The sequence below is a fragment of the Hyperolius riggenbachi genome, chromosome 7 (genome assembly GCF_040937935.1).
Source record: "Hyperolius riggenbachi isolate aHypRig1 chromosome 7, aHypRig1.pri, whole genome shotgun sequence".
Lineage (NCBI taxonomy): Eukaryota > Metazoa > Chordata > Amphibia > Anura > Hyperoliidae > Hyperolius > Hyperolius riggenbachi.
In genome coordinates, this window is record NC_090652.1 from 298,124,544 (window position 1) to 298,150,149 (window position 25,606).

Consider the following 25,606-nt stretch of genomic DNA (forward strand, 5'->3'; position numbering starts at 1 on the left):
CTCACCTGCTCTCCTCTCCCTCCAGCAGTTTGCAGTACGTGGCGATCTCTACATTCCCGTCCTCACCTGCTCTCCTCTCCCTCCAGCAGTTTGTGGTACGTGGCGATCTCTACATCCCCATCCCTCACCTGCTCTCCTCTCCCTCCAGCAGTTTGTGGTACGTGGCGATCTCTACATCCCCGTCCCTCACCTGCTCTCCTCTCCCTCCAGCAGTTTGCGGTAAGTGGCGATCTCTACATTCCCGTCCCTCACCTGCTCTCCTCTCCCTCCAGCAGTCTGCGGTACGTGGCGATCTCTACATCCCCGTCCCTCACCTTCTCTCCTCTCCCTCCAGCAGTTTGCGGTACGTGGCGATCTCTACATCCCCGTCCCTCACCTGCTCTCCTCTCCCTCCAGCAGTTTGCAGTACATGGCGATCTCTACATCCCCGTCCCTCACCTGCTCTCCTCTCCCTCCAGCAGTTTGCGGTACGTGGCGATCTCTACATTCCCGTCCCTCACCTGCTCTCTTCTCCCTCCAGCAGTTTGTGGTACGTGGCGATCTCTACATTCCGTCCCTCACCTGCTCTCCTCTCCCTCCAGCAGTTTGCGGTACGTGGCGATCTCTACATCCCCGTCCCTCACCTGCTCTCCTCTCCCTCCAGCAGTTTGCGGTACGTGGCCATCTCTACATCCCCGTCCCTCACCTGCTCTCCTCTCCCTCCAGCAGTTTGCGGTACGTGGCCATCTCTACATCCCCGTCCCTCACCTGCTCTCCTCTCCCTCCAGCAGTTTGCGGTACGTGGTGATCTCTACATCCCTGTCCCTCACCTGCTCTCCTCTCTCTCCAGCAGTTTGTGGTACGTGGCTATCTCTACATCCCCGTCCCTCACCTGCTCTCCTCTCCCTCCAGCAGTTTGCAGTACATGGCGATCTCTACATCCCCGTCCCTCACCTGCTCTCCTCTCTCTCCAGCAGTTTGCAGTACATGGCGATCTCTACATTCCCGTCCCTCACCTGCTCTCCTCTCCCTCCAGCAGTTTGCGGTACGTGGCGATCTCTACATTCCATGTCCCTCACCTGCTCTCCTCTCCCTCCAGCAGTTTGCGGTACGATGCGATCTCTACATTCCCCGTCCCTCACCTGCTCTCCTCTCCCTCCAGCAGTTTGCGGTACGTGGCGATCTCTACATCCCCGTCCCTCACCTGCTCTCCTCTCCCTCCAGCAGTTTGTGGTACGTGGCGATCTCTACATTCCCGTCCTCACCTGCTCTCCTCTCCCTCCAGCAGTTTGCGGTACGTGGCGATTTCTACATTCCCGTTCCTCACCTGCTCTCCTCTCCCTCCAGCAGTTTGCGGTACGTGGCCATCTCTACATCCCCGTCCCTCACCTGCTCTCCTCTCCCTCCAGCAGTTTGCGGTACGTTGCGATCTCTACATCCCCATCCCTCACCTGCTCTCCTCTCCCTCCAGCAGTTTGCGGTACGTGGCGATCTCTACATCCCCGTCCCTCACATGCTCTCCTCTCCCTCCAGCAGTTTGCAGTCCGTGGCGATCTCTACATCCCCGTCCCTCACATGCTCTCCTCTCCCTCCAGCAGTTTGCAGTACGTGGCGATCTCTACATTCCCGTCCCTCACCTGCTCTCCTCTCCCTCCAGCAGTTTGCAGTACGTGGTGATCTCTACATCCCCGTCCCTCACCTGCTCTCCTCTCCCTCCAGCAGTTTGCAGTACGTGGCGATGTCTACATCCCCATCCCTCACCTGCTCTCCTCTCCCTTCAGCAGTTTGCGGTACGTGGCGATCTCTACATCCCCGTCCCTCACCTGCTCTCCTCTCCCTCCAGCAGTTTGCGGTAAGTGGCGATCTCTACATTCCCGTCCCTCACCTGCTCTCCTCTCCCTCCAGCAGTTTGCGGTACGTGGCGATCTCTACATTCTCGTCCCTCACCTGCTCTCCTCTCCCTCCAGCAGTTTGCGGTCCATGGCGAACTCTACATCCCCGTCCCTCACCTGCTCTCCTCTCCCTCCAGCAGTTTGCGGTACATGGCGATCTCTACATCCCCATCCCTCACCTGCTCTCCTCTCCCTCCAGCAGTTTGCGGTCCATGGCGAACTCTACATCCCGGTCCCTCACCTGCTCTCCTCTCCCTCCAGCAGTTTGCGGTACGTGGCGATCTCTACATCCCCATCCCTCACCTGCTCTCCTCTCCCTCCAGCAGTTTGCAGTACATGGCGATCTCTACTTCCCCGTCCCTCACCTGCTCTCCTCTCCCTCCAGTAGTTTGCGGTACGTGGCGATCTCTACATCCCGTCCCTCACCTGCTCTCCTCTCCCTCCAGCAGTTTGCGGTCCATGGCGATCTCTACATTCCCGTCCCTCACCTGCTCTCCTCTCCCTCCAGCAGTTTCCGGTAAGTGGCGATCTCTACATCCCTGTCCCTCACCTGCTCTCCTCTCCCTCCAGCAGTTTGCAGTACGTGGCGATCTCTACATCCACGTCCCTCACCTGCTCTCCTCTCCCTCCATCAGTTTGCAGTACATGGCGATCTCTACATTCCCATCCCTCTCCTGCTCTCCTCTCCCTCCAGCAGTTTCCGGTAAGTGGCGATCTCTACATTCCCGTCCCTCACCTGCTCTCCTCTCCCTCCAGCAGTTTGTGGTACGTGGCGATCTCTACATTCCTGTCCCTCACCTGCTATCCTCTCCCTCCAGCAGTTTGCGGTACGTGGCGATCTCTACATCCCCATCCCTCACTTGCTCTCCTCTCCCTCCAGCAGTTTGCGGTACGTGGCGATCTCTACATTCCCGTCCCTCACCTGCTCTCCTCTCCCTCCAGCAGTTTGCGGTACCTGGCGATCTCTACATTCCCGTCCCTCACCTGCTCTCCTCTCCCTCCAGCAGTTTGCGGTACGTGGCCATCTCTACATACCCGTCCCTCACCTGCTCTCCTCTCCCTCCAGCAGTTTGCGGTACGTGGCGATCTCTACATTCCCGTCCCTCACCTGCTCTCCTCTCCCTCCAGCAGTTTGCGGTACGTGGCGATCTCTACATCCCGTCCCTCACCTGCTCTCCTCTCCCTCCAGCAGTTTGCGGTACGTGGCGATCTCTACATCCCCGTCCCTCACCTGCTCTCCTCTCCCTCCAGCAGTTTGCAGTACATGGCGATCTCTACATCCCCGTCCCTCACCTGCTCTCCTCTCCCTCCAGCAGTCTGCGGTACGTGGCGATCTCTACATCCCCGTCCCTCACCTGCTCTCCTCTCCCTCCAGCAGTTTGCAGTACGTGGCGATCTCTACATTCCCGTCCTCACCTGCTCTCCTCTCCCTCCAGCAGTTTGTGGTACGTGGCGATCTCTACATCCCCATCCCTCACCTGCTCTCCTCTCCCTCCAGCAGTTTGTGGTACGTGGCGATCTCTACATCCCCGTCCCTCACCTGCTCTCCTCTCCCTCCAGCAGTTTGCGGTAAGTGGCGATCTCTACATTCCCGTCCCTCACCTGCTCTCCTCTCCCTCCAGCAGTCTGCGGTACGTGGCGATCTCTACATCCCCGTCCCTCACCTTCTCTCCTCTCCCTCCAGCAGTTTGCGGTACGTGGCGATCTCTACATCCCCGTCCCTCACCTGCTCTCCTCTCCCTCCAGCAGTTTGCAGTACATGGCGATCTCTACATCCCCGTCCCTCACCTGCTCTCCTCTCCCTCCAGCAGTTTGCGGTACGTGGCGATCTCTACATTCCCGTCCCTCACCTGCTCTCTTCTCCCTCCAGCAGTTTGTGGTACGTGGCGATCTCTACATTCCGTCCCTCACCTGCTCTCCTCTGCCTCCAGCAGTTTGCGGTACGTGGCGATCTCTACATCCCCGTCCCTCACCTGCTCTCCTCTCCCTCCAGCAGTTTGCGGTACGTGGCCATCTCTACATCCCCGTCCCTCACCTGCTCTCCTCTCCCTCCAGCAGTTTGCGGTACGTGGCCATCTCTACATCCCCGTCCCTCACCTGCTCTCCTCTCCCTCCAGCAGTTTGCGGTACGTGGTGATCTCTACATCCCTGTCCCTCACCTGCTCTCCTCTCCCTCCAGCAGTTTGTGGTACGTGGCTATCTCTACATCCCCGTCCCTCACCTGCTCTCCTCTCCCTCCAGCAGTTTGCAGTACATGGCGATCTCTACATCCCCGTCCCTCACCTGCTCTCCTCTCTCTCCAGCAGTTTGCAGTACATGGCGATCTCTACATTCCCGTCCCTCACCTGCTCTCCTCTCCCTCCAGCAGTTTGCGGTACGTGGCGATCTCTACATCCCCGTCCCTCACCTGCTCTCCTCTCCCTCCAGCAGTTTGCGGTACGATGCGATCTCTACATTCCCCGTCCCTCACCTGCTCTCCTCTCCCTCCAGCAGTTTGCGGTACGTGGCGATCTCTACATCCCCGTCCCTCACCTGCTCTCCTCTCCCTCCAGCAGTTTGTGGTACGTGGCGATCTCTACATTCCCGTCCTCACCTGCTCTCCTCTCCCTCCAGCAGTTTGCGGTACGTGGCGATTTCTACATTCCCGTTCCTCACCTGCTCTCCTCTCCCTCCAGCAGTTTGCGGTACGTGGCCATCTCTACATCCCCGTCCCTCACCTGCTCTCCTCTCCCTCCAGCAGTTTGCGGTACGTTGCGATCTCTACATCCCCATCCCTCACCTGCTCTCCTCTCCCTCCAGCAGTTTGCGGTACGTGGCGATCTCTACATCCCCGTCCCTCACATGCTCTCCTCTCCCTCCAGCAGTTTGCAGTCCGTGGCGATCTCTACATCCCCGTCCCTCACATGCTCTCCTCTCCCTCCAGCAGTTTGCAGTACGTGGCGATCTCTACATTCCCGTCCCTCACCTGCTCTCCTCTCCCTCCAGCAGTTTGCAGTACGTGGTGATCTCTACATCCCCGTCCCTCACCTGCTCTCCTCTCCCTCCAGCAGTTTGCAGTACGTGGCGATGTCTACATCCCCATCCCTCACCTGCTCTCCTCTCCCTCCAGCAGTTTGCGGTACGTGGCGATCTCTACATCCCCGTCCCTCACCTGCTCTCCTCTCCCTCCAGCAGTTTGCGGTAAGTGGCGATCTCTACATTCCCGTCCCTCACCTGCTCTCCTCTCCCTCCAGCAGTTTGCGGTACGTGGCGATCTCTACATTCTCGTCCCTCACCTGCTCTCCTCTCCCTCCAGCAGTTTGCGGTCCATGGCGAACTCTACATCCCCGTCCCTCACCTGCTCTCCTCTCCCTCCAGCAGTTTGCGGTACATGGCGATCTCTACATCCCCATCCCTCACCTGCTCTCCTCTCCCTCCAGCAGTTTGCGGTCCATGGCGAACTCTACATCCCGGTCCCTCACCTGCTCTCCTCTCCCTCCAGCAGTTTGCGGTACGTGGCGATCTCTACATCCCCATCCCTCACCTGCTCTCCTCTCCCTCCAGCAGTTTGCAGTACATGGCGATCTCTACTTCCCCGTCCCTCACCTGCTCTCCTCTCCCTCCAGTAGTTTGCGGTACGTGGCGATCTCTACATCCCGTCCCTCACCTGCTCTCCTCTCCCTCCAGCAGTTTGCGGTCCATGGCGATCTCTACATTCCCGTCCCTCACCTGCTCTCCTCTCCCTCCAGCAGTTTGCGGTCCATGGCGATCTCTACTTCCCCGTCCCTCACCTGCTCTCCTCTCCCTACAGCAGTTTGCGGTCCATGGCGATCTCTACATTCCCGTCCCTCACCTGCTCTCCTTTCCCTCCAGCAGTTTGCAGTACGTGGCGATCTCTACATTCCCGTCCCTCACCTGCTCTCCTCTCCCTCCAGCAGTTTGCAGTACATGGCGATCTCTACATTCCCGTCCTCACCTGCTCTCCTCTCCCTCCAGCAGTTTCCGGTAAGTGGCGATCTCTACATCCCTGTCCCTCACCTGCTCTCCTCTCCCTCCAGCAGTTTGCAGTACGTGGCGATCTCTACATCCCCGTCCCTCACCTGCTCTCCTCTCCCTCCATCAGTTTGCAGTACATGGCGATCTCTACATTCCCATCCCTCTCCTGCTCTCCTCTCCCTCCAGCAGTTTCCGGTAAGTGGCGATCTCTACATTCCCGTCCCTCACCTGCTCTCCTCTCCCTCCAGCAGTTTGTGGTACGTGGCGATCTCTACATTCCTGTCCCTCACCTGCTATCCTCTCCCTCCAGCAGTTTGCGGTACGTGGCGATCTCTACATCCCCATCCCTCACTTGCTCTCCTCTCCCTCCAGCAGTTTGCGGTACGTGGCGATCTCTACATTCCCGTCCCTCACCTGCTCTCCTCTCCCTCCAGCAGTTTGCGGTACCTGGCGATCTCTACATTCCCGTCCCTCACCTGCTCTCCTCTCCCTCCAGCAGTTTGCGGTACGTGGCCATCTCTACATACCCGTCCCTCACCTGCTCTCCTCTCCCTCCAGCAGTTTGCGGTACGTGGCGATCTCTACATTCCCGTCCCTCACCTGCTCTCCTCTCCCTCCAGCAGTTTGCGGTACGTGGCCATCTCTACATACCCGTCCCTCACCTGCTCTCCTCTCCCTCCAGCAGTTTGCGGTACGTGGCGATCTCTACATTCCCATCCCTCTCCTGCTCTCCTCTCCCTCCAGCAGTTTGCGGTACGTGGCGATCTCTACATTCTCGTCCCTCACCTGCTCTCCTCTCCCTCCAGCAGTTTGCAGTACGTGGCGATCTCTACATTCCGTCCCTCACCTGCTCTCCTCTCCCTCCAGCAGTTTGCGGTACGTGGCGATCTCTACATCCCCATCCCTCACCTGCTCTCCTCTCCCTCCAGCAGTTTGCGGTACGTTGCGATCTCTACATTTCGTCCCTCACCTGCTCTCCTCTCCCTCCAGCAGTCTGCGGTACGTGGCGATCTCTACATCCCCGTCCCTCACCTGCTCTCCTCTCCCTCCAGCAGTTTGCGGTACATGGCGATCTCTACATCCCCATCCCTCACCTGCTCTCCTCTCCCTCCAGCAGTTTGCGGTCCATGGCGAACTCTACATCCCCGTCCCTCACCTGCTCTCCTCTCCCTCCAGCAGTTTGCGGTACGTGGCGATCTCTACATCCCCATCCCTCACCTGCTCTCCTCTCCCTCCAGCAGTTTGCGATCCATGGCGATCTCTACATTCCCGTCCCTCACCTGCTCTCCTCTCCCTCCATCAGTTTGCGGTCCATGGCGATCTCTACTTCCCCGTCCCTCACCTGCTCTCCTCTCCCTCCAGCAGTTTGCGATCCATGGCGATCTCTACATTCCCGTCCCTCACCTGCTCTCCTTTCCCTCCAGCAGTTTGTGGTAGGTGGCGAACTCTACATCCCCGTCCCTCACCTGCTCTCCTCTCCCTCCAGCAGTTTGCGGTAAGTGGCGATCTCTACATCCCTGTCCCTCACCTGCTCTCCTCTCCCTCCAGCAGTTTCCGGTAAGTGGCGATCTCTACATCCCCGTCCCTCACCTGCTCTCCTCTCCCTCCAGCAGTTTCCGGTAAGTGGCGATCTCTACATCCCTGTCCCTCACCTGCTCTCCTCTCCCTCCAGCAGTTTGCAGTACGTGGCGATCTCTACATCCCCGTCCCTCACCTGCTCTCCTCTCCCTCCAGCAGTTTGCAGTACATGGCGATCTCTACATCCCCGTCCCTCACCTGCTCTCCTCTCCCTCCAGCAGTTTGCAGTACGTCGCGATCTCTACATCCCCGTCCCTCACCTGCTCTCCTCTCCCTCCAGCAGTTTGCGGTACGTGGCGATCTCTACATCCCCGTCCCTCACCTGCTCTCCTCTCCCTCCAGCAGTTTGCGGTACGTGGCGATCTCTACATCCCCGTCCCTCACCTGCTCTCCTCTCCCTCCAGCAGTTTGCGGTACGTGGCGATCTCTACATCCAGAGCCATCTTGACGTTCAGCAGATCCTGGTACTCCCGGAGGTGTCTGGCCATGTCATCCTTCAGATTGCGGATCTCCTCCTCTAGCCTGGAAATGGAATCCTGGTAGCCGGCTGCCTCTCCTCCAAACCTCTCCTCCAGGTCTCGCATCTGGCGCAACAGGGAATCGTTCTGGTAACATAGAGTTACAGCGTGAGGCCACACCCTGACAGCGGGAACCATGTGGAGAGAGGAGCCTAGGCTGTGATACTCACTGTTCCCTTGAGGGCGTCGATCTCGCAGGTGTAGGACTGAATCTGGTGACGGTACTCCATGAGCTCTGTCTTGGACTGGCGCAGGGCCTCATTGTTCTTCTGTGCAGCTTGGTTAAGATCTGATACCTGCAGATAGAAATTGCTGCTCTTGTGAGATCAAGTAAGAAGCAAGACATATAGGAAACACTACATGACCTATAACAGAACTAAGCCAAGTAGGAGGTACAGAGAGCTGGATGAAAATGAAATGGGGCCCTAAGCAAGGTAGTAGCTTTGACTGCTCCTTATGGTCTTTTTGGTAACCTGAGATGGAAGAGAAAGTGGCAGTTGGGACCTCTGAAATCCACTAGGACCCAGGCACCTGCCTAGACTGCCTTTTTGGATAATCCTAGAGCACACTACAGTGTGTGAAGAAGAACTAAAGTCATATAATAGGCAACACATTCTATTGTGTCTACAGCAGAACAAGAGACAATCTAGAAATAAGGCATAGAGATCACTATTGTGTCTACAGCAAAAATAGAGTCATTGTAGAGATAAGACATAGAGATCAGCATTGTGTCTACAGCAGAAATAGTCATTGTAGAGATAAGACATAGAGATCACTATTGTGTCTACAGCAGAACAAGAGTCAATCTAGAGATATGGCATAGAGATCACTATTGTGTCTACAGCAGTACTAAAGTCATTGTAGAGATAAGACATAAAGATCACTATTGTGTCTACAGCAGTACTAGAGTCATTGTAGAGATAAGACATAGAGATCACGATTGTGTCTACAGCAGTACTAGAGTCATTGTAGAGATAAGACATAGAGATCACTATTGTGTCTACAGCAGAACTAGAGTCATTGTAGAGATAAGACATAGAGATCACTATTGTGACTACAGCAGTACTAGAGTCATTGTAGAGATAAGGCATAGAGATCACTATTGTGACTACAGCAGTACTAGAGTCATTGTAGAGATAAGGCATAGAGATCACTATTGTGTCTACAGCAGTACTAGAGTCATTGTAGAGATAAGACATAGAGATCACTATTGTGACTACAGCAGTACTAGAGTCATTGTAGAGATAAGACATAGAGATCACTATTGTGTCTACAGCAGTACTAGAGTCATTGTAGAGATAAGACATAGAGATCACTATTGTGTCTACAGCAGTACTAGAGTCATTGTAGAGATAAGACATAGAGATCACGATTGTGTCTACAGCAGTACTAGAGTCATTGTAGAGATAAGACATAGAGATCACTATTGTGACTACAGCAGAACTAGAGTCATTGTAGAGATAAGACATAGAGATCACTATTGTGACTACAGCAGTACTAGAGTCATTGTAGAGATAAGGCATAGAGATCACTATTGTGTCTACAGCAGTACTAGAGTCATTGTAGAGATAAGACATAGAGATCACTATTGTGACTACAGCAGTACTAGAGTCATTGTAGAGATAAGACATAGAGATCACTATTGTGTCTACAGCAGTACTAGAGTCATTGTAGAGATAAGACATAGAGATCACTATTGTGTCTACAGCAGTACTAGAGTCATTGTAGAGATAAGACATAGAGATCACTATTGTGACTACAGCAGTACTAGAGCCAGTCTAGAGATAAGGCATAGAGATCACAATTGTGTCTACAGCAGTACTAGAGTCATTGTAGAGATAAGACATAGAGATCACTATTGTGACTACAGCAGTACTAGAGTCATTGTAGAGATAAGACATAGAGATCACTATTGTGACTACAGCAGTACTAGAGTCATTCTAGAGATAAGACATAGAGATCAGTATTGTGTCTACAGCAGTACTAGAGTCATTCTAGAGATAAGACATAGAGATCAGTATTGTGTCTACAGCAGTACTAGAGTCATTCTAGAGATAAGACATAGAGATCAGTATTGTGTCTACAGCAGTACTAGAGTCATTCTAGAGATAAGACATAGAGATCACTATTGTGTCTACAGCAGTACTAGAGCCAGTCTAGAGATAAGGCATAGAGATCACAATTGTGTCTACAGCAGTACTAGAGTCATTCTAGAGATAAGACATAGAGATCACTATTGTGTCTACAGCAGAACTAGAGTCATTCTAGAGATAAGGCATAGAGATCACTATTGTGTCTACAGCAGAACTAGAGTCATTCTAGAGATAAGGCATAGAGATCACTATTGTGTCTACAGCAGACTAGAGCCAATCTAGAGATAAGGCATAGAGATCACTATTGTGTCTACAGCAGAACAAGAGATACAGTAAAGCATAGATATCGCATAGAGATCCCTATTGTGTTTACAGCAGAGCTAGAGTCAATCTACATTCTAGAGATAAGGCATTGAGATCACTATTGTGTCTACAGCAGGACCATCATGTAAGAAGTCGATTTACTACTGCTCCCTTGCTGCATCTAATCGTACGATCACAAATAGATCAAAATGACAATCGATCATGGTATGGCCACCTTAGAGGCCATTGGTAAAGACAAGGTTGTGTATACAGTATATCTTGCGCTATATACCACAATATTTATACAGACATATAGCTGAACAAGACAGATGACAGCAGGGAATGTTCCATCATCAGGAGAGCTCCTCCTCCTCACCTTAGACTTGTACCAATCCTCAGCCTCCGAGATATTCTTGGCCGCAATGCTCTCGTACTGGGAGCGGATGTCTCTGAGGGCTGCGGTTAAGTCTGGTTTGGAAACATCCATCTCTATCTGTACATGATGTTCTTGTAGCTGAGCCTGAAGGTCCCGGATTTCCTGTGAAGACACAGTAGAGATTACTTCACAATCTGAACAAATCCTTTGAACTTGATTCAACAAGAATGGACCGTCTGAAGGAGGACCACACATCTTTCATACATCCTTAAACCATGTTTCTACATATTTTCCAACACTATTTACCTGTCACTTCCAAGCACATGATAAATAAAACCATATGATTGCTGCATTAGATTTTTGGCTGCAACAAGTCCCTTGTCAAAACACTGAAGTGTTGCCTAGATACGGGCACTTCATGATAATAAAGGATGTCACCTGACCAAATGGTATTCAACTGAACAAATGTTCTGCCTCACTGTATAATAGCCGATAAGAGCAAAGAAAGCTTTTACTGACTGGGATATAGGTGTAGAGACTTTCATCTATCTCACTTCCTGTGGTCAGATTGTTGCACCTAGGCAACGGTTCAGTGTTTGGCCATAATACCGTAATATTAATAATAATACTGGTGTGACAATAATCTTGGTATTGCTCTTTATGTGTTGATAAGCACAGCTGCATACACACATCAGTAGCCTATAGGCACAAAATATTTAGTTCACCCATCAATACGTGCCACGCCTCCTTTCATATCGCAGGCAAACAAGACATACTTATCCAGTTTTGCTGCATTAAAAGGCATTATGATATGGCAAAATGCCTGAAGTTTATTGAAATTCATAAGTGTGAAAATCTCTGGATCACAGCTATAAATTATAAGGATTGTTTCACACTGTGGGCGATTTCGTAGCATTTTGACTGCAACTGGTGATTGTCGGCGATCAGCAAATCGCTATAGTTAAGTGGTTCCCTCTGGGAGCATTCACACTGTTTGCAAATGCAAAAGCGCTGCATACACTATGGGAGCAATCACACAAACTTTTGGCAAAATCGCCTTAAAAATATCATGGTTGCGATTTTTCTGCGATTTTGGTGTAAAACATCCTAAGGTCTCTACCCAGCTGGCACCCCTCCAGTCGTGTCGCCTGAACCAGCTGCAATCCCACTATAATAGCTATAGGCACTAATAGTAATAACACGTACAAAACTGATACAAAACTTACAGTACATGACTAGGCTGGAAATGTACAGATTTATGTGTGAACACATCCATAGAAACTCATACAAAACTGATGCCAACTGTCAAAAACTGACAGGACAGGACTGGACACCTTTTATGTGTGAACCTAACCTAAGGCACCATTTACACCTAATCAGTTGCTTTTAGTTTCCAAGTGGCTCAGTTCACACTATACATGTTCTAACTGAAAAAAAATTCATAATGCACTGCTATGGAGAAGAAAAAAGAACTCATACAAACTAATTACGTGTAAATTGGGCCTAATTGTCACTAACTCTAGTCATTTGATATTGATGACAAGATCAGTCTTTAAGGGAATCTGAAGAGAAAATAAACGTATAAAATAATGAATTGTATATGTAGTACAGATAACAAATAGAAAATTAATAGCAAAGAAACAAGTCATATATTGTTTCCAGTACAGGAAGAGTTAAGAAACTTCAGTTGTTATCTGTGCAAAAAAGCTTCTCTGAGCTCCACAACCAAATTGGTTGCTGATTTCTGGAGCACTATACATCAAAGAAACAGCGACAGACAGCTTCAGATATGGTTCAGTGAGAAGAGAAGTTCAAAGGGTTATATAAGCTCTGCAAACCACACTCTCGATTTTAAAGGAATACTTAAGTGTCCTAAAAAAAATGACTTGTACTCACCCGGGGCTCCCCTCAGCCCCCTGCAGCTGAACGGTGCCCTCGCTGTGTCTCTCCGATGCAGCTGGACTCGCCGGCGGCCACTTCCGGTTTCGCTGTCACCGGCCGACAGGCTGGGAACGCGGCTGATTAGCCGCGTTCCCGGCCGCAATAGCGCCTTATTTAATGCTATTGCGGCCGGGAACGCGGCTCATCAGCCGCGTTCCCAGCCTGTCGGCCGGTGACTGCCAAACCGGAAGTGGCCGCCGGCGAGTCCAGCTGCATCGGAGAGACACGGCAAGGGCACCATTCAGCTGCAGGGGGCTGAGGGGAGCCCCGGGTGAGTACAAGTCATTTTTTTTAGGACACTTAAGTTTTCCTTTAAACTACAAGACAGAGCAAACTGCAAATATGACCATATGATGCAATGCTATAAAAAAAACGCTATATAACTGAAAATAAAAATATGAGACTAATTTCTTTGCTACTAATGTTCTATTTATAATCTGTACTACACATACAATTCCTTATATTATAAGTTGTTTTTTCACTTCAATGTGTGGAAGTATTTGCTCCTGTTGCTAATAACAACCAATTTGCCAATAAGCATCATCAAAAGTACATTTGGAGGCAAAATAACAAAACAAATGTTTGAGGGGAAACAACAATCTTAACTAGGAATGGTTGGAATTGCTAAATGTTGAATTGGATAGAAAGTCTGCTTTGCTAAAACTGCAAAATTGTCATTTATTTTTGCGCTAACCACAAGATCTGTTAAATAAAATATTTTCACGGTAGGATCCAATTTCTCATAATATTTTTGCGTTTTACTTACAATTTTCTCCCACGTCACAAAAACATACAGATAAGTTGATTGGCTTCCTCTTAAATTGGCCCAAGACTACGATACATACACTACACCAGGGGTCTCAAACTCAATTTACCTGGGGGCCGCAGGAGGCAAAGTCAGGATGAGGCTGGGCCGCATAAGGAATTTCACAATCGCGGCGCATCGCCGCTTCTGCCCGCCCCTCTCACTCTTCCTTCACAGAGAGGGGGCGGGGAGAGGCGGCGATCCGTGCGGCATTGACGTCAGGAGGGGCAGAGCTGAAGCTGAAAGCTCTGCCCCTTCCAGGAAATGCCTGCGGATTGCCCCCGGGCGATTTGGATCGTTTAGCGGCGGGGATGCGGCGGATTACTTGGGAGCACTGAAGCGAATTATAAGGAAGCTTTTGCCGGCGAGGGCCACAAAATATTGTATCGCGGGCCGCGAGTTTGAGACCCCTGCACTACACAATACATACCTAGACATATGACTATGGTAGGGATTAGATTGTGAGCTCCTCGGACTGTTAGTGACAGAACAATATACTCTGTACAGCGCTGCGGAAGATGTTAGCGCTATATAAATACTAAGTAATTATAAAAAATTATAATCCTACTAAGCACATTTTTGACAGATTTTCTTTCCATGTTTTGCTGGCCAGTCTTACCTCTTCGTGAATCTTCTTCAGGAATGCGATTTCCTCCTGCAGAGACTCGATGCGCCTCTCCAGATCGATACGGGCGAGCGTGGCAGCGTCCACGTCCTGAAAAGTCAGGAAATAGATATAACTTGTGATCTCAACACAAAACTTAGAACTTGCATTATAACAGACGGAGCAGAACGAGAGTGTAACACGCAGGAACATTGTCACTGACCTAAATACCTGTCTGATTATAGATGCCTCTGCCTGACTCACAAGCTGCTGCAATAAAACGCGTAGTCAGCATAAGGGTGCCCATACATTACATAGAGATCCCACAGATTCAATCATAACGATGGAAACTAAAACCCAATTGTCACCTAGATCGATTTCTGGGCAAAATTGATTGAAACTATCAATCTATCTTGCTCAAAAGCTCCCAGTCGAGGTCATTCGAATTTCCGATGACCAACGGACCTCCGGCCAGGAGCAGTTGAAAAAGTCACCGCCAAAAATGGGTGCAATTGTTATTTATCGATATATGTGGGTGCAGTTGTTACCGTATTTATTGTAATATAGAAAGCCGTTACGCTATTTCGCAGCAGCTGCAATTAAATTGAAATTTATCATATTATTGCTAGTGGGGATCAGGGGATATTAAGGTTAAACACTACTACGGGGGTCTTAGGGTTAGGCACCACAGAGGGGGTCTTAGGGTTAGGCACCATGGGAGGGGGGGATCTTAGGGTTAGGCACCACCAGGGTGGTTTTAGGGTTAGGCACCACCAGTGGGGGTCTTAGGGTTAGGCACCACCAGTGGGGGTCTTAGGGTTAGGCACCACCAGTGGGGGTCTTAGGGTTCGGCACCACCAGGGGAGGGTTCTGTGTGAGAGTAGGGAAAGGTTAGGTTAGGTTATAGTTAGGTTCAACATTATCAGTAAATGTACCGATAATGTAATACCGCAATTAAATTGTTATTTACTGTTTTTGTTATCATTTTTTGATATTTAACGTTGTGCTTAAATTGTTATTTACCGATATTGCTAGTAATATCGTTATTTAACACTGCACCTAAATTAGCTTGCAACTTTTTAAAATGTATACCTCTGGCCTGTCTCCCCTCGACCTGAGGGGATCAGCAGGTCGAGGCAGCTGCATAGTTTACAATACATTACAGTGTGAAATATATTGGACATATGTGTGCAGATAAGTGGCAAAAGAAGTTTAGCAACTTATGGCATGACTGCTTCCAGCAGACTGATTGGCTGTAACTTGAACAACATAAAAGGGGAAACAATCGAGTTCTCTTGATAGTGTACAGTAGTAAGTTAGCACAGAATCAATCCAATGCACTGGTAGCAATCTAACTAGTTTTTGTCTACTATTCAGAATTATATTTTGTGTCAAATATTCCTATGCATGAATTATCTTATAGCTTATTGTATCAATTCGTAGCCTGTTTGCTCTGGATCCTCCCAGTTACTCCTGTTAGAGCCTGATGAAGCGAGTGTATGCCCGAGAAACGCATTGCAATTGTGGAGTTACGATTAAATACATTTTCTACAAAAAGAGTCTACATGAGGGAGGTACTGTAAGTCCACCACTACCTCCCTTTTTAAACTGGTCTTAATTATTTTATTCTAATCTGGCGCGTATCTCTAATTACATTAGAAATGTTTGTACATGATCTTGTCGTCACCTAATAAAAAAGATTTTGAAACTAAAAACTAATTACATGATTGGCTGTAATGTTAATGAATGTTACAGCCCACTTAGGCCGTGATTCACTAAAGGGTGCTAAGTGTTAGCACGGCTGTGAAAAGGCACTTAGGACGTGAAAACAGCCGCTTCTCGCGCTAATACGCACGCAAATGTTTGCACACGCAAGGTTTAGCGATGCATGGTGTGCGCGAAACGTCGCACTGTTCGCGTGCTAAGCGTACTTGTACCGTGCAGCGCTAAATTTTGCGCGCAATCTTTAACAGCTTTAGACGTGCAAACTACTTAGCACCCTAGTTTGCACGCCTTTGTGAATCGAGCCCTTAGTATGGACAGGTGTTGGACGGATGTGCAGAGCCTCCATCTGAATGATTATAATCGTTCACAATTATCTCACAGTGTTTATTTCTATGTATATGGGAGTGAGCAGAGGTGGGGAAAACAATAGCAACTGATTGAGAAAATCCAAAACCCTGTACTGCTATACCCAGGGGCATACCTGCAAATCATACACAGAAATAGACTGATTACTGAAAATGTAGTAATCACGGTGTCAATACTATTTTTTCTGTGTTACCTGAGGCTTCCACAGTTAAAACTATTCTAAAAAATATGGTCACTTGACAGGAATCAGAGGTGTTAAATGATTTGATAGTAGTATTTGTGGGTGTGGCTTCTGCAGCTTGGCTTGCATCATCCTGCTGTTCGGACTGTAAGGAGGAGGGGCACAGAGACTGACAACTCTGAGAAGACTGCAGGAAGCCTCAGTGGAGGCCTGTGCTGCAGGATGTGGCTGGTGAAGTTTGTCTTAATCAGGTAATAACTGAGATGCTTCTGCTGCAAACAAGCTCTGGCACGGAGTTGGAAGGAAGGACTACTTACTGCTCTGAAGGCTGCCAGGTTATTCTCCGCCTCTTCTTTCAGCTGGATCTCCTCCTGTAACCTGCGAGTTGGACAGAGATCTGATGAGTGATCTGTGCGGATCCTTTACATACACACAATACGTCACATGACACTAGAGCTGGCGAATCGGGACTCAAATCTGCCCAGTCTGACTGTCTGCCTGGTATCTTTTTCTTTTAAATGTATTTAACGCATCCTACACAGACATGGATGTGTATACCTCCTCACACAGTGGTGGACAAAGCCAACGATGGGCCCCTGTGCAGAATAAATGCAGCGGGCCCCATGTGAGTGGGCGTGGTCATAACAGATCATGGTTGGATCCAAACAATGCCGATAAGATAAAAGTACATGAACCCAGGTCACATTCTGTAGGCACTGTATGAATGTAGCACACATTTTAAACTTGCATATGACTGGGGTACAAGTTATTAACACTGTTTCTCTTGAGTTGCAGAGAGAAATACATGGAGACAAGCCTAGAAGATAATCAGGTCCTAACTGGTGCAATTGCATGAGCCCTAGAGGACATGGGGCCCCTGTGCAGCTGCACGGGCCTATGTCCACCTCTGCCCTCGCACCCCCCACACACACACACACACACACTCCCATGCTACAGTATCCAACCCCAATCACTGGTTCCACTCAAGATCAAATGTTTACTTTCTCTACCCAGCCAAATCCTTCCTGTTCCCATTCATGTGCAGCAGCCCCCCTCCTATTCACATGCATCCCTCTCTCCAGACTGCGCTCCAGAGCAATGAGGATCGCCAACTGTCCCTCCAGGCCACCGCTACTTCAGCAGACTCCCATCAGGCTGTAGGTTTTAGGCCATCTCCCCCAAGATCTCAAGGCACAGAAACAAACATGAGCTTGGACAAGGTTCAAGAGGCAGTAGAGGATAGAGTGGCCTGGCAGGGGTGTAACTAGAGGGAAGCAGGCCCTGCGACTGCACGGGGGCTCAGAGCTGTTAGGGGAGCCAAACTGCTACTTCTCTCCATCTGATAAAAGAGTCCATCCTTCAAATCAAGTTTTATGGCTACACTTGTTATGGGTGTGATGACCACACTTGCTTTATGACCCTTGTGAGATGGACCCCCAGGCTGTGAGAGTCACCAGGGGGAGGCAAGGGAAGGGGAGTGAACTTTAGGGGGCCCCAGCAAACTTTTGCCCCATGATTTGTAGTTAAGCCCCTGCCTGGTGTGCTGTGGCCCATGAGGGGGTCACAAAGAGTAGGACATGACTGAATAACGACTGAACTACAACATAAAACTGAATAAGTATAAATAGTTAAACAAAAGCATCATGAAATGTTTAAAAAATAAGTTATTGCCGGTTCTCAAGAGCACCTAATAAATATATATTCAGGAACTTGACGTTGATGGACTCAATGACGTTTCCATCAATAGGAGGTACTTGACCAACACAGTCATCAATAAAGTTGTACCCACTACAACAATGTTAAAGTGACACTGAAGCGAAAAAAACCTCATGATAGAATTAATTGGTTGTGTAGTACGTTTAATTAATAGAACATTAGTGGCAAAAAAAATAGTGTCATATTTTTATTTTCAGGTATATATAGTTTTTTTTTTATAACATTGCATCATTCTCTAATAATAGCAGTTTTCACATTACACTCAGTATTTTAAATGATTTCACAGAGCAGGCTATTGACCTTTTGAACTTTTTTGCAGAAAAACCATAAACAAAGAAGAAACAATGAGAGAAAGTTGAGATAAGTGCTTCAAAAGACAGTACAGTCCACGACTTTATAAAGTCGCAGAGCTCAAAGAAGCTCTTTTGCATAGATAACAACTGAAGTTTTTTGAAGAGGAACTTTAGCCTAAACATACTGTCATTAAGTTACATTAGTTATGTTAATTAAAATAGATAATGTAATATAATCTCTTACCCACCCTGTTTTAAAAGAACAGGCAAATGTTTGGGATTTCATGAGGGCAGCCATATTTTTGGTTGAAAGGAGGTGACAGGGAGCATGAGCCACAGATCCAACTGTCCTGTGTCCTGAGCACCCCTCCCAGTTGCTTGGCAATGAGAACAAAAACATCAGAAATCCAATCATGCTTTGCACAGCATCAGGGAAAAAATGCCCAGGCAGTTTTCTTTGATGGGGCGGAGCTTAGCTTCTGTGCAGCTAAAAATGAGGCTTTGGTAAGAAAAACTAAGTTCTGATGCTGTGAAACTGTTAAAGAAACACCAAGCCTTTTCAGTGCTGCTGAGTAGATTATTAGTCTGGAGGTTCACTTTTCCTGTACTGGAAACAACATGAGACTGGTTTCTGAGCTAATAATGTTTAATTTCTTAGCCGTACTACACATACAAATCATTATATCATACGTTTATTTTCACTTCAGATTCCCTTTATAAACACTGAACCAGGGGATACGGGCTGTTCTCTCTAAAAATTAGAGTTCTGGAGCTATTATTGATAGATGAGGAGGCGGACTCTCTGATGTCTAAAGACAGGAACTATCCTCATAGAGAAATCCGCTACTGTTCTCCTATTAAGGTGATTGCGGCTTCCCTCCCATTATTTTAGGAATGGGCATGAGCTCATCCTGCGGATTGTTTTATTCTCCCAGTGAGAAAGTCTCACCCGGCTCGCCATGTAGGGAGCGGAGTCAGACGGAGATTTACATTGTGTGAGGACTCTGCTATTCCTCAATGTCGTTATATGGAGCGGCCGGCAGAGTGTGGACTGCAAGGTGCGGGGAGCGGGGCTGGTCTGCTAGAGTCATCTCTCCCAGCTGCCACTCCACACAAGTGCTCTGACTCATGCTATCGCTCTCTTTAGATCTAGTTCAGGCTAGATGAAGTGGTGGTGGTGGAGGGGGGAGATAATTTTATCCATGACAGTATCAGAGCTGGATACTGTCCCATAAGTGTTCAGAGCATACATCCTGCAAATTGGGGCAGTGGGTTTGAATTTCAGCCAGGGCACTATCTGCATGGAGTTTGTATGTTCTCCCTGTGTCTGTGTGGGTTTCCTCCGGGCACTCTGATTTCCTCCCACATACCGAAAACATAGAGATAAGTTAATTGGCTTACCCCTAAATTTGTCCTAGACTACGATAAATACATTACAAGATGCATTAGATTGAAAGCCCCTCTGAGGGACGGTTAAAGGGCAACCTGAAGTGAGAAGTATATGGGGGCTGCCATATTTATTTTCTTTTAAACAACACCAGTTGCCTGGCAGCCCTGCTGGTCTATTTGGCTGCAGTCGTGTCTGAATAACAGCAGAAACAAGCATGCAGCTAATCTTGTCAGATCTGACAACAATGTCAGAAACACCTGATCTGCTGCATGCTTGTTCAGGGTCTATGGCTTAACGTATCAGAGGCAGAGGATCAGCAGAGCTGCCAGGCAACTGGTGTTGATTAAAAGGAAATAAATATGGCAGCCTCCGTATACCTCTCTCTTCAGTTGATAAGACAAGTCTGTACAGCGCTGCGGAAGATGTAGATGCTATACAAATAATATCGCAGAAAAGACCCATGGAAACTTAAGTGCCCAGTAATCCTGATAGTAAAATATCAGTATTCAATACCAATGTTTTACTACTTATGTGTAAAATATCGTTATTAAATACCCATATTTTTGTTTTGTTTTGTAAAGCTCTGCGGAATATGTTGGCGCTATATAAATAAATAATAATAATATTTTACTATGGTTACTCTCGCAAAGAACCCTCCCAAAAACTCCTAACCCCCCCCCCCCCCCCCCCAAGCTTCTTACATGACACTTAATCCTAAATACCCCTCCCCCACGCCTAACCTTAACCTCCCCCCCCCACCACCAATCGCCACCGTCCCCCCAAAAAAACGTAATTTCTCAGACGCCACCATAGGTGCCTACTGAAATAATTTGTGAGGCACCCAGATTATGACCCCTCAATGCTGATATTTCAATAGGCGTCTATGGTGGTGCCCAAACTTCCAGCGCGAGCGAGTGCCCAAAATTGACTGCTTCGGAGTTGCAATGTGGAATACAGGGAAGCGGTGTTTCTAGGCAGGGTGCTCTGGGCAAAGTCTTTGAGTGGCGCCTAACCAGGGCAGAACTGGTCCACTCTGACAGCCAATCAGATGCAGACATACGGCAGAGCAGATGCCATAGGCTGAGCATTAGTAACCTCCTTGCCGGTTATCCCGAGCTCAGCTCGGGGTAACCTGCGCAGGAGGATTTCTCAGGCCCCGATGGGCCGATTTGCATAATTTGCTGCGTGTGGTACGCGATCGCCGCCGCTACCCGCCGATTCGCCGCGCCGAGCCACCCCCCCCCCTCCCAGACCCCTGTGCAGCCTGGCCAATCAGTGCCAGGCAGCGCTGAGGGGTGGATCGGGATTCCCTCTGACATCCCGACGTCCATGACGTCGGTGACGTCATCCCGCCCCGTCGCCATGGCGACTGGGGAAGCCCTGCAGGAAATCCCGTTCTGAATGGGATTTCCTGCTTACTCTGATCGCCGGAGGCGATCGGAGTGGGTGGGGGGATGCCGCCGCTCAGCGGCTATTATGCAGCGAGCCCTGGGCTCGCTACATGATTTGAAAAAATAAAGTGCTGCGCTGCCTCCTTGCCGGCGGGAATTGGACCGGCAAGGAGGTTAAAGAATGCTCTAGCAGCAAATCAGAAATGGAGGGAATAGCACCTGCTCAGAAATGGGATCCTATCAGGATTCTTAGGAATGCAATGGCATATTTAAGAAAGTTTGAACAACTGTAATAACCTTCCATTCATTCGCCAATAACTTTATCTCTACTTATGACACCAAAATGATGAATATGTTGTTTTTTTCGCCACAAAGAGGCTTTCTTTGGCTGGTATGTTTTTCTAAGTATTATTTTATACTAAATGCATTTTAATAGGAATAATTAAAAAAATCATTATTTCTCAGTTTTGGGCCAATATAGTTTTAAAATAAAACATGCTACTGTGGATAAAACCCACACTTTTTTTTGCCTATTTTTTCCAGTTATTACAACATTTAAAATATGCCCCTAGTACAATGTACAACATTTTATTTGGAAATAAAGGTGTATTTTTTTTTCAGTTTTCCGCCCGTCACTAATGACAAGCCCTTATTTGCAAAACTAACAGTAATATACCCTCATGACATACATATTTAAAAAAAAAAAGTCCCTAAGGTAACTATTTATGTTTTTTTTCATGTCTTTTATTATATATACAAATGTTTTATTTTGGTAAGTATGGGGAGGTAAGGGGTTATTTTTAATGGTGGATTTAAGGGTATGTATTAGGGCATATTTTAGGGAGTATTTTTACTATTTGAATCACTAGATGTCCCCTCCAGTTTATTCCTGTGTACTGTGATCAGTACACAGGAAGTATTGTGTGTATGCTTTCACTTTCATTTTGTCAATGACATCCAGCATCTCATTGATGCCAGTGGTCATTGGTCACAGGCACTGTCATCGGTGAATGGGAACTGTGTTGACATCTGGTGGTGTTGGTGACATCTTTAGTTCTGGCAGGTGCATCTCTGTGGAATGTTTGTTTACTGAGAGTTCTGAAGCTAGTGAAAATGATACCTGGTCTCCCAGAGTTCTCTAGGAGGAGAATTCCGCACATCTAAACAGCCTAGGCTAAGTATCACTGGTAGGGCATGGTTACATCCAATATACAACATATATAGTTACATATAGTTACATAGTTATTTTGGTTGAAAAAAGACATACGTCCATCGAGTTCAACCAGTATAAAGTACAACACCAGCCCGCTCCCTCACATATCCCTGTTGATCCATATATATCTATAGATATAGGAAGTGTTTCTGATGCTGAAACCAGGAAAAAGTGGGTACTCTGAATAATTTACTGCATATAACTATATGTCACTACAGGGCCTCTTTAAGCGCTCATTCACCTAAATGCATTGACAGCTGTTCATATCACCACCATTGCATACCGTTTTACAACCAATTCTCCATGTTTGGTCCCAGCATTCAGAAGCACTGTGGCAGGAGGAGGGGCTATAGCAAACACTCAAAAAGCAGTGAATGAATTTCGGGTAAATGCCAGGTGCTTTTTTTTTACAGCTTGGTATACACAATGCTGATGACATGCTTGTGTGAACTGCCCCAAAGTCACCATTGAGTGGTACTCTTCTTGTTGTTTTCATATAATTTAGTTTATTGGAAAAGAGTTGCAAACACAAAAAGAAAAAAAAACAAAAACATAAATACCATCATCAATAATACGTTAACTCTGATAAGGCACGTTAACTCTGATAAGGCACGCTAAGTGTGCAGTGAGGGGAGCTATAGTGATAGCAAATCAACCCCATTGTTATAGACTATATTTTAAACTTTTGGCTACTCCCCTTTTCTCCTGGCGCCCTTATCGGAGGCATGCGGGACAAGAAGCACCAAAACGTTAACATTATTTACTGTAATGGGGTCACGCCAAGAGCAATGATGTGGCGAGTTCTACTTCTGTAACCGCTAATCGCATTGGACCTTTAACCAGCGTAGCGATGTCGGAACAGTGAGAAATCACTGCGAACTGATCGATGTGGGCCGCAGCTCGGCATCTGAGGGCCGCTGCGTGTCCGCACGCCCTTCTTGTGAGCACAGCGTATATTTGTCCTTCAGGATTTCCCGGTGGCGGATGACATACAGCGCTGGGCTTACTTACTGGTATAAATAGTTGCCAGCTGTTGTTTCTGACACAAGATCACATTTGTTAGTCGGTAATTGTAATGTCTTTGCTGGGCAACGTGCGCTCCACAGAGCTCCATGTGATGCTAGAGTTTCCAATGATCACTTCATATACTAATGATCAGGGCCGCTGCTAGCTACAAGCAAAACAAGTGGCGGCCTGGGGCCTCACCCTCTGCAGGGGCCTCAGGCTGGGCTGCCCTGTGTTCTGTGCCCCCCCTGCCCCTTCTGTGATGTTACATGTCCGATCCAGCGGCAAAGCTCACATCTATTCTCGCGCAGCGCTGGGAGTAACCATGGTGACCGGATGCTAAGCAGCAGCGCCACTTAGCTTCTTGTCACCATGGTTACTCCGAGCGCAGGCACCTCCATGATGACGCATGTTCTTCTTTCTCCTTTGATGCTTCCCCCTAGTGCCAGCTTTTACTGATTGAGTCATTAAACGACACCGCCACTAAGAGGAAGTATCGAGGAAGACAGGGGATTGCCCATCATGGAGGCACCCAGGCCAGGAGCAGGTGAGAGAGCCTATACTGGGCTACCTATACTGGGGGCACATCTGGCCAGTGGCCACCAATCCTAGGGAAGGGGCTTATACTTATGGGATATCTTGCTACCTATACTTGGGTCAGGGGTGCCTACATCTGACTATATAGTGCTGCTGATGTCCCCTCTCTGTGAATTGCATGACATGATAGCATCATGAAGTTGGCTCCACCCACATGCATTGGTGCAGGGAGAACAAGCTGGTCCTTAACACAGGAAAAACCGTGGAGATGATTATCGATTTCAGGAAGCAAGCTCTCCCACCACTACCAATCCAGATTGAAGGCACTGACGTGGCGATAGTTCCCTGTGTCCGTCTCTTGGGCCCCACCATCTCAAATGACCTGAGATGGAAGGCTAACACTAACTCCACCCTGGCGAAGGCCCAAAAAAGACTCTTCTTCCCCCGCCAGCTGAAAAAGTTTGGCATGCCCGATCAGGTTCTCACAAGATTCTACACTGTCACCACAGAATCTATCCTCTGCGACTTCCATCCTGGTCTGGTACGCTGGTTCCTCCGCCAGTGACAGGCTAAAGCTCCAGAGGGTCATTAGATCAGCAGAGAGAACCATCGGGAAACCCCTCCCTTCACTTGACCTACTTTACAACTCGAGACTGCGCACTAGAGCGCTTAAGATAGCAAACGACCCCTCCCACCCTGGCCAGTGCTACTTCAGTCGCCTACGTTCAGGGCGGAGATTCCAGGTCATCCACATCAGGACTACGAGGCACAGGAACTCGTTCTTCCCCTCTGCCGTCAACCTCCTGAACTCCTCCCATGTTCTGCCTCCACCCGCACCATCTTAGGTTCACAGACTGGCCCTGTCACAGACATTCTATCTGCTTGGAACTGTAAGGGCCCTGGCTGCCCTTTTCCACACAGACCTCATAGACTGGCATCGTTACCCTTTTTTTTTTTTTTTTTGTTAAAGAGACACTGAAGCGAAAAAAAAATTATGATATTATGATTTGTATGTGTAGCACAGCTAAGAAATAAAACATTAAGATCAGATACATCAGTGTAATTGTTTCCAGTACAGGAAGAGTTAAGAAACTCCAGTTGTTATCTCTATGCAAAAAAGCCATTCATCTCTATGACTTATAAATCGTGGAGAGGGCTGTCTTCTGACTTTTATTATCTCAACTGTAAGTGAACAGTTTTCTTTTTATCTGCCAGTGGAGAGGTCATTAGTTCACAGACTGCTCTGAAAGAATCATTTTGAATGCAGAGTTTTGTGTAATCTGCACATATTAGAGAATGATGCAATGTTAGAAAACGCACTATATACCTGAAAATACAAATATGAGAATATTTTCTTTGCTGCTAATCTTCTAGTAATTATTCATAGTACACAACCAATTCATTATATCATTTTTTTTTTCGCTTCAGTGTCTCTTTAAATGCAACTGTATTATCTGGTTAATTGTGTTATCATATATGTCTCCTGTATACTGCACCACTGTCATGTTTGTTGCTGAGCTCTTTATGTGCCAAATCCAATTCCAGGCATGACCCTGTCATGCTTGGCGAAATAAAATGATTCTGATTATGTCATTGCCCTGCCCATTTTTGATGGGCCACACCCATTTTTTTGCCACAGCTCCCTTCGGGGAGCCATAAATTATGGACTGCTTGGGGCCACAAAAGCCTTAGCTGGGTCCCTGCTAACGATAACATTTCTCTTCT

The 25,606-nt window shown here is 48.2% G+C and overlaps 1 protein-coding gene across 2 annotated transcripts in view; it reads right to left on the reverse strand.

Moving 5' to 3' along the window:
- The window catches only part of DES (desmin), a 58,033-nt gene that overhangs the window by 12,746 nt on the left and 19,681 nt on the right, over nt 1–25,606 (reverse strand). For both annotated transcript variants that reach the window (XM_068246031.1, XM_068246032.1), the window contains exons 2-6: nt 16,654–16,714; nt 14,080–14,175; nt 10,715–10,876; nt 8,113–8,238; nt 7,809–8,029 (exon numbers count right to left, since the gene is read on the reverse strand). In XM_068246031.1, coding sequence (XP_068102132.1) covers nt 7,809–8,029; nt 8,113–8,238; nt 10,715–10,876; nt 14,080–14,175; nt 16,654–16,714 — 666 coding nt within the window. The remainder of the gene's footprint in view (nt 1–7,808; nt 8,030–8,112; nt 8,239–10,714; nt 10,877–14,079; nt 14,176–16,653; nt 16,715–25,606) is intronic.